General features: G+C 32.3%; 1 protein-coding gene across 1 annotated transcript; it reads right to left on the reverse strand.

Moving 5' to 3' along the window:
- Positions 1-4,502: 4,502 nt before the first annotated feature.
- On the reverse strand, positions 4,503-9,826 carry LOC141659729 (uncharacterized). The gene is made up of 10 exons (XM_074466657.1): positions 9,428-9,826; positions 8,205-9,220; positions 7,690-8,012; positions 7,112-7,170; positions 6,233-6,261; positions 5,703-5,770; positions 5,485-5,552; positions 5,160-5,282; positions 4,929-5,005; positions 4,503-4,731 (listed from the first exon to the last, which is right to left on the reverse strand). The coding sequence occupies exons 1-10, from the start codon at positions 9,824-9,826 to the stop codon at positions 4,503-4,505; spliced, it is 2,391 nt and encodes a 796-aa protein (XP_074322758.1).
- Positions 9,827-10,212: the final 386 nt, after the last annotated feature.

Here is a 10,212-nt window from a genome sequence, read left to right on the forward strand (position 1 = left end):
ATATATTTAACAACTAGTTATTGTACTAAACAAATGAAATGATGATTTTGGTTGATTTAACATATAAACCACCGAAAATAGTTTGCCGTATAATTTAGAATTATAATTTATTTCGAAAAAAATATTGTAATTTGTTAACCATTTTCATAAAAGATTATAATTTTATAATTTATTTTAACAACTCATTATTTTATTAAAAAAAAAATTTGATCGATTTTATGATAAATTCCATTAACAAGAGTGTACAGTGAAATTTAGAATTATATTTAATTATACTTTATTTGTTAAAATTATCGAGATCTAATGATTAAAATATATTTATTTTTCTCTAAAAAATTATCATATCAATAAATTATATAGATCTTGACATCCTTATGGTTGGGTCATTCATAAACAGTTTTTAAAAAATCGAAACAACGGTACGGGACTATACACTACTAAGAATAACTGGTCAAACTACCAGTTGACTGTTAAAATAACAAACCAAATATATTTCTTTTTTTCTAAAAATTTTATCATATCATTAAAATAAATAGATCTTGACATCCTTACGGTTAGATCATCCATAAACATTTTGTAAAAAATCGAAAAATCGGTATGAGACTAAACACTAGTAAGAAGTATTGGTCAAACTACTAGTTGACTGTTAAAATAACAAACCAAATACATTTATTTTTTTTTAAAATTTTTTATCATATCACTAAAATATATAGATCTTCACATCCTTACGGTTGGATCATTCAGAAACATTTTGTAAAAAATCGAAACATCGGTATGAGACTAAACACTAGTAAGAAGTATTGGTCAAACTACTAGTTGACTGTTAAAATAACAAACCAAATACATTTATTTTTTTCTAAAATTTTTATCATATCACTAAAATATATAGATCTTGACATCCTTATGGTTGGATCATTCATAAACATTTCGTAAAAAATCGAAACATCGGTACGAGACTAAACAATAGTAAGAAGTATTGGTCAAACTACTAGTTGACTGTTAAAATAACAAACCAAATGCATTTATTTTTTTCTAAAATTTTTATCATATCATTAAAATATATAGATCTTGACATCCTTACGGTTGGATGATTCATAAACATTTTTTAAAAAATCGAAACATCGGTACGGGACTAAACACTAGTAAGAATAACTGGTCAAACTAGTAGTTGACTGTCAAAATAGCAAACCAAATACATTTATTTTTTTCTAAAAATTTTATAATATCACTAAAATATATAGATTTTGACATCCTTACGGTTGGATCATTCATAAACATTTTGTAAAAAATCGAAACATCGATATGTGACTAAACACTAGTAAGAAGTATTGATCAAACTACTAGTTGACTGTTAAAATAACAAACCAAATACATTTATTTTTTTCTAAAATTTTTATCATATCATTAAAATATATAGATCTTGACATCCTTATGGTTGGATCATACATAAACATTTTGTAAAAAATCGAAATATTGGTATGAAACTAAACACTAGTAAGAAGTATTGGTCAAACTACTAGTTGACTGTTAAAATAACAAACCAAATACATTTATTTTTTTCTAAAATTTTTATCATATCACTAAAATATATAGATCTTGACATCCTTATGGTTGGATCATTCATAAACATTTTGTAAAAAATCGAAACATCGGTACGAGACTAAACACTAGTAAGAAGTATTGGTCAAACTCCTAGTTGACTATTAAAATAACGAACCAAATTCATTTATTTTTTTCTAAAATTTTTATCATATCACTAAAATATATAGATCTTGACATCCTTATGGTTGGATCATTCAAAAACATTTTGTAAAAAATCGAAACATCGGTACGAGACTAAACACTAGTAAGAAGTATTGGTCAAACTACTAGTTGACTGTTAAAATAACAAACCAAATACATTTATTTTTTTTTAAATTTTTTTATTATATCACTAAAATATATAGATTTTCACATCCTTACGGTTGGATCATTCAGAAACATTTTGTAAAAAATCGAAAAATCGGTATGAGACTAAACACTAGTAAAAAATATTGGTCAAACTATTAGTTGACTGTTAAAATAACAAACCAAACATATTTATTCCTTTCTAAATTTTTTTTATCATATCACTAAAATATATAGATCTTGACATTCTTACGGTTGGATCATTCATAAACATTTTGTAAAAAATTGAAACATCGGTATGAGACTAAACACTAGTAAGAAGTATTGGTCAAACTACTAGTTGACTGTTAAAATAACAAATCAAATACATTTATTTTTCTCTAAAAAAATTATCATATCAATAAATTATATAGATTTTGATATCCTTACGGTTGGGGCATTCATAAACAGTTTTTAAAAAATCAAAACATCGGTACGGGACTAAACACTAGTAAGAATAACTGGTTAAACTACTAGTTTACTGTTAAAATAGCAAACCAAATACATTTATTTTTTTCTAAATTTTTTATCATATTACTAAAATATATAGATCTTGACATCCTTATGGTTGGATCATTCATAAACATTTTCTAAAAAATCAAAACATCGGTATGAGACTAAACACTAGTAAGAAGTATTGGTCAAACTACTAGTTGACTGTTAAAATAGCAAACCAAATACATTTATTTTTTTCTAAAATTTTTATCATATCACTAAAATATATAGATCTTGACATCCTTACGGTTGGACTAAACACTAGCAAAAAGTAGTAGTCAAACTACTGATTGACTGTTAAAATAGCAAACCAAATACGTTAATTTTTTTCTAAAATTTATATCATATCACTAAAATATATATAATTCTTAATATTTGTTTCGTGAACAGCTCGGTTCGCAAATAACTTGTACAAAGTTAATAAGTTACTTAAATAATTTATTTTAAAAAAATTAAATTCTGAAAATAATTAATATTACCGAATGCATTCATAATAGATAAATATAATTGATTTCTACTAAAATTACAATTTTTAAAAAAGCGGGAAATTTCCCCTACTTTTGCAACCAATGTTTTAAAAGTTCAGGAAATATCCCGTCATTTCAAAATATCAAATTCGACCGAAAACAGTTGAATTTAGGAGTGTCAAAAAAAAGGCTGGAGGGAAAATTTCCTTCTTTTTTTTTGGAAAGGCTAAATTCGACCGAATGCGGTTGAATTTAGGATTACTGCTAAATTCAACCGTACACCTATTTTTTTGGTAAGGCTAAATTCGACCGAATGCGGTTGAATTTAGGAGTACGGTTAAATTCAACCGCATACGGTCACATTTGTTGCTAAATTCGACCGCATAAATACGACCGTAATTAAATACGACCGCATGCGGTTGAATTTAGCCGCACCCCTTAAATTCAACCGAAAGGGGTTGACCCCGGTTGTATTTAATCGGTTGTATTTAGCCTTGTTTTCTTGTACTGAATACAACCGCATGCGGTTGAATTTGATGTCAGTTGTATTTGTGCGGTTGTATTTAGTCTTGTTTTCTTGCAGTGATACTTTTTTAATAAAAGGAGAATGACATAATAAATTCAGAGAAGAACTTTTTTATTTATGGAGCTTGAGAAGCAATAGAATAAATGACATTGTACCAGATCTATCCCTCTTTCTCTAGTTTCCTTTATAAATCTCAAGTGATAAATTTTGCTTCTTCTGCAGCATGCATGTTCTTGTTTTTTGGCTGAGTTGCAGCATGCATGTTCAGCGTCTGCAATAGCAGCTTCAGCTTTTTTAACCGCTGCAGCAGCAAAACTCTCAGAACCCATATACCTGATCCTCATCAGCTCAGCATCAACTGTGGCCTGCACGCCATCTGCGTCTGTTATATCATACATCATTTTCTAGCTGCAGCAGTGAGTTTAACATATTAATCCTTGACGAGGAAGGGTCTCTTTAATCACAACCGCCTTAAGCAATTCTGTTCTGACGACAAGGCCAAAAATATTACCCCTGAATATTTCATGCTCTGCTTCAACTGCATTTAGGCTTTATACATCTAAACGAGTCAAAAAGAAATAGAAACTTGAGGTTCAAGTCGACAGAAAATTTGACCTGCAAACCTGATATATGCTATTGATAATTGCAACACTCGCATATGTATATAGCAAAAAAAAATTCTCTTTCTTTAGAGGCAGAACAATCAGGTTGCATGAAAAAAAATTAATTACAAGATCTGGATCCAATTTACCATAATAGCCTATATAGTTAAATTACAGTGAGTTTCAAATATCAGCTGTGACAGTTTAATGTTTCCAACTTCACAACACAATAGTATAACTTCACAAAGAACACTACAATAATGATTAATTCACAATACGACAACACAATCCACAAAGAACCCTACGGGTCTTAAAAACAAGCAAAGTACGCATTGACTAATTCTTGAGAACATCCAAAGAAAAAATATGATAACTACTTTGATTCCAAGAGGTCCAGTTATCTCCCAATACTGCAATATTGATCAAACTAAACACTACAAGATACATTTCACTTGTTTCATACCCCCCCCAGACTATAAAACTTCTTTACTTTGCAGTGGCTTTATTACCCCTTTTGTGACGTCTTGTATAAACCTTTATAGTTTGTGGTGATTGTTGATGCATTTTGTGACGTCTCATATAAACCTTCAGAGTTGGTTTGTCAGTAACGCCATCTTCCATTGACTTGTGAACTAGAGCCCGTGCCTCAGTTTGGGTGATAGTAAGAGCAGCAAATTCATTATTGGTTGGACCATCCTGTATGCAATCACTGAACCTGCAATATATTCAGAATATGTAAAGATTTAAGCAATAGAAAAAAGATGTCCAGGCTTGCGAAAGAGCTGCCTAAGGTTGTTATTTGTTTCATCTCAACCAAAAAAATGGACTATTGGCTGAGTTTTTCTTTTGTAACAATTTAAGAGCCAGAAATAAATATATCAAGTTTCTCCCAAGATAACCGGATAACAGTACTGTTGTGAAATTTTAGCATTGATGAGTATTAATGCATTCTTATCAGCGCCAATATTCAGAAGTGCTAAAAACCAGTACTGTAACAATTGGTAACATTTTATAACTTCAACATATACAAAAATTTACTGATTGTAATCTAGATATGGTTACAAATGGCCAAAAAAGTACAAGTCTGCTGCTGAGTGACGACCTAGTTCATGTTAAAAGTGTGAAACTGAGGATTACTATTACTTGATCTGACCTTAATAATAATTTGTCAGAATCACCATCTTCCAATGACTGGTGTACAGTGGATGGTGCCTTAGGTTGAGCAGTTTGAGCCTTGCCCTTTATTATAATATGTCTCCATTTATCCTGAAAATCCCAATAACATTTAAATTATAAATTGAGATATAATTAAGAAATATACAAACTGAGAGTAAGTATCAGCAATGAAAGAGAGCATGCAAAGTTCATAATACCTGTAGGTCCTTACTTTTACGGAGAACTAACACAGTGCTGAACTCCGGGTCACTGAGAATTTTTTGCTATTTCCCAACACCGTGTTTAGCTATGCCATTTCAAATGGCAGCTTCCTCTTCGGAACTCTACTTATTATAGCTCCTTCCCATGATCTAATGATATCTGTACAAAAGAAAAACAGTTAGACATGATGCATACTAAAAGCAAGAAAACAGAACACAAAGGAGAAAAAATAATAAACTAAAAACAATTAAAGAAATAAGCATGTAATGTACCCAGGAAAAATACATAAAAATATGACAAAAATCTTACTTGCGTGCAGATTACCACTGGGATTAAGAATCAGATTGAAATTATTGCCTGTTAGTATCACACAAATGCTGCAATTAAGCATCACAATATGTTTTTTTCATATATAGAAAGCTCTTTACGAAACAGGCCAAGAGATATATAAACTCCTAATATAAATACATCAAACCAAGTACAGATAAATTCCAACAGAAGTAAGGTGATGGCATGAAAACCAAACAAAAGGACTCCTATGTACAAAGCATGATACAAAATCATAATTTCCTGCATATATAGGACGTTCTCTACTGTCATGAATTATTTCAAAATAAATCTCTGCAACATATTAAACGGTGATTTTGGGTTTTGTGCCACATTACTAGGGTCTGTTGTGGTTCAAATGTCCAAAAAAATGATGAATTTGGTTCACTTGCTCTCTGCTACACAAATAGACATGAATACAAATAAAGATAGCAGCACTGTGGGATTGGTCAAAATCATAAATCTTTCCTGGGAATAATTTAAAAGGTGAAATTCCATTTGGAATAACCAACCTCAAAGCACTGGGAACCTTAAACCTTTCCTGAGAATGATCTCACAGGAAGCAACTAATAGAACAGTAATTTGTTGAGTTCACCTTATATTACTGGTTTTCCATTTATTATTTTCTTCTGTATCACGCTTCTACCTCAAAATCACAGGAATGTAACAAGCAAGTGACCATCTTGGTTTAAAATTAGGCAGAGTCTATAACATGCTTGTGTTATTTTATTTAGTAAAGTAAAGAAAATAATTTGAACTTTAACAAACTAAAAGCAAGAAAACAGAACACAAAGGAGAAAAAATAATAAACTAAAAACAATTAAAGAAATAAGCATGTAATGTACCCAGGAAAAATACATAAAAATATGACAAAAATCTTACTTGCGTGCAGATTACCACTGGGATTAAGAATCAGATTGAAATTATTGCCCGTTAGTATCACACAAATGCTGCAATTAAGCATCACAATATGTTTTTTTCAAATATAGAGAGATCTTTACGAAACAGGCCAAGAGATATATAAACTCCTAATATAAATACATCAAACCAAGTACAGATAAATTCCAACAGAAGTAAGGTGATGGCATGAAAACCAAACAAAAGGACTCCTATGTACAAAGCATGATACAAAATCATAATTTCCTGCATATATAGGACGTTCTCTACTGTCATGAATTATTTCAAAATAAATCTGTGCAACATATTAAACGGTGATTTTGGGTTTTGTGCCACATTACTAGGTCTGTTGTGGTTCAAATGTCCAAGAAAATGATGAATTTGGTTCACTTGCTCTCTGCTACACAAATAGACATGAATACACTTGCTCTCAACTTTATATTTTCTTATTAATTACATCATTGTTAAGAAACAGTGGTTGAGAAACTGCTTACTTGACAAATAAAACCACAATAAAACTGTGTGTCTTGATTCCTGATTAGAAATGTTTTTCCTGCAAAAAAACACAATTCACATAACAACATTTATCTCTAGAGTATTACAGAATTTAAGTAGCAGTCAATTTGTACAGAAAGAATCCAATTATGAGCATGCAAGTGTAGCAGCAGTAACATGCCAGCAGATGGCTATGTTGACAACCATTTCTACTTACTCGTCAACTTCTCTAGATTAGACATTTATTTTTTACACTAAAATTTTAACCATCTATAATTTTAATCATCTATTCCAAGCATCTAATATTATAATGCAAGAATGAAATAACTATGAAGCTGCATCAGATACAGATAAAAATAGCAATCTATATATTCATACATATCCAAGTAATTCTAATATTATAATGCAAGATTCACCGGTTAGTCCTAATTTATAATCTAACAGTTTGTTAATCCGGACTCTAAAAGTTTCATTAAATACATTCTTTTCATTTTTTAATCAGAGACCAACATTCCATAATAATTAACTTCTTCACACAAAGTTATTTCAACTCATAATTGACCATCAATCCATTGACCTTCATCATGATCGTTACGTGCATAATTTGTATCTGCATTGTCTTCCCTAAGTGTGGTAGGTATTCCAATTGAGAAAGGGGGATTCTCGTGAAATTGATTATATTCTTTCTCATCTTCAACATTATCAATACCAACAATACGCCGCTTACTTTGAAGAATAATCGACCACCTATGATCAGCGGGATCTCTTACATAGAAAACCTGCTTAACTTGTGTAGCAAATATGAACGGATCATCTTCATGACCAAATCTATCAAAGTTTACCAAAGTGAAGCCCGACTCATTCACCCGAACACCACGACGAATATCGAACCATTTACACCTAAAGAGAGCAACTTTGAAATCTTTATAGTCAAGCTCCCAAATTTCTTCAATCACCCCGTAGTATGACTTCTTTATATCTCGCGATGTGATAGAATTTCTCCTTTCAAATTCTGTTGATTAAGCTTCTACAGATACCCCGCTATTCTGCACAGTACTCTTGTCATCTTGACATTTTGTGTAGAAAATATACCCATTAACATCAAATGCTTGGTAAGATCTCACGGGTATGTCAAGGCCATATGTTAACCATTTTAGCGTATTGGAAATGATGGAATAATTTTCTGAATATTGAGACATCACTCGATTTTTAAACCATTTACGAAACGATCGGTTGTGTTCACTTGTAACCCATTTTCCACTCTTAGAAGGATGCATTTGTTGAATCTCGACTATGTGCTCTTGTAAGTAAGGATTAACTTCTGTCATGTGTTGCAATACAAAGAGATGGGCTCTATCAAGCATTTCGGCACTGGGAGAGATCATTTTGTGGCCCAATGTCCCCTGTCCTTGAAGTCTTCCTTCGTGACGAGATCTTGCAATTCCAACTGAATCAGTAGATGCTAAATAGTCTGTGCAAAATTCAATGGTCTCTTCAACCGAATATCCTTCAACTATGCTGGCTTCAGGTAGATATCGATTTTTCACATATGCTTTGAAGATACACAAGAATCTCTCAAAAGGATACATTTGACACAAATATAAAGGACCACAAATTTTAATCTCCCTCACAAGATGCATAACTAAATGGACCATAATGTCAAAGAATGAGTGTAGGAAATACATTTCAAATTCACAAAGTGTGACAATAATATCAACTTGCAACTTATCCAATGTCATGGGATCAATGACCTTACTGTTTATAGCATTAAAAAAGTACCACAGTTTCGTGATAACCACTCTCACATGCTTTGGTAATATGCCTCGAATTGTAATCGGTAGTAGATGTTGCATTAATACGTGACAATCATGTGACTTCATACCGACCAACTTCAAATCTTTCATTGAGACAAAAATTTTAGGGTTTGAGGAATATCCAGATGGAACTTTCACACCAGATAAACACTCACAAAATCTAATTTTCTCTTTCGTTGACAAAGTATAACACGCTGGAGGTAGATATGCACGTTTACCAGATTGTTGTGGTGCTAGCTCTGTTCGTACACCCATCTCTTGCAGGTCTAATCTGGCTTTCACCCCATCCTTTGTCTTACAAGGTATATTCAAAAGTGTTTCGGTAATGCTTTCACAGACATATTTTTCGATATGCATAAAATCAAGACAGTGTCTAACTTGCAAGTGCTCCCAATATGGTAGATCCCAAAATATAGATCTTTTCTTCTAAATGCTACTGGTGGTTGGCTTTTTATACATCTTCCCAAGTACAACATCAATATTTTTTACTCGTTCAAATACCTCCTTCCCGATTAAAGGCAATCGAGCCACTCGAGTCTCGATAGTCCCATCAAAAGACCTTTTCCTCTTGCGATAAGGGTGAGCAAGGGGAAGAAATGTACGATGGCCCATGTATACATTTTTTTTGCAATTTTTTAGACGAATGTCAATCGTAGCATCTTCACAAATCGGACATGCATTAGCTCCTTTAATACTGTACCCCGAAAGGTTTCCATAGACAGGAAAATCACATATGGTGCAAAAAATCATGGCACGCATGGTAAAATTTTCCTGGTGGTATGCATCATACACCCTCTCTCCTTGATCCCACAATAACTTCAGATCTTTAATAAATGGTCGCAGATATACATCTATGTTATTTCCGGCTTCTTTAGGACCGGGGATTAGCAATGTCAACATGATATACTTGCGTTTCATGCATAACCAAGGAGACAAGTTATAAATCGTTAGAAGAACTGGCCAAGTGCTATGTTGAGAGCTTAGAGTGCGATATGGGTTCATGCCATCTGCACAAAGTCCAAGTCGAAGATTTCTAGCTTCTTGACCAAATTCCGGGAACTTTCCATCAACGGTTCTCCACTGTGGAGAGTCAGCAGGGTGTCGGAGCATCCCATCTAATTTTCTTCCTTTCATGTGCCACCTCATAAGCTTTGCATCGTTCACATTTGCAAACATGCGTTTAAATCATTCCACAATGGGAAAATATCGGAAAACCTTCACAGGAGGCCTCTTTTTGTGACTAGTAGAAGAATTACTTCCCTCCCGCTTGTACCTAGAGGCTCCGT

Source organism: Apium graveolens, chromosome 5, assembly GCF_009905375.1.
Source record: "Apium graveolens cultivar Ventura chromosome 5, ASM990537v1, whole genome shotgun sequence".
Classification (NCBI taxonomy): Eukaryota; Viridiplantae; Streptophyta; class Magnoliopsida; order Apiales; family Apiaceae; genus Apium; species Apium graveolens.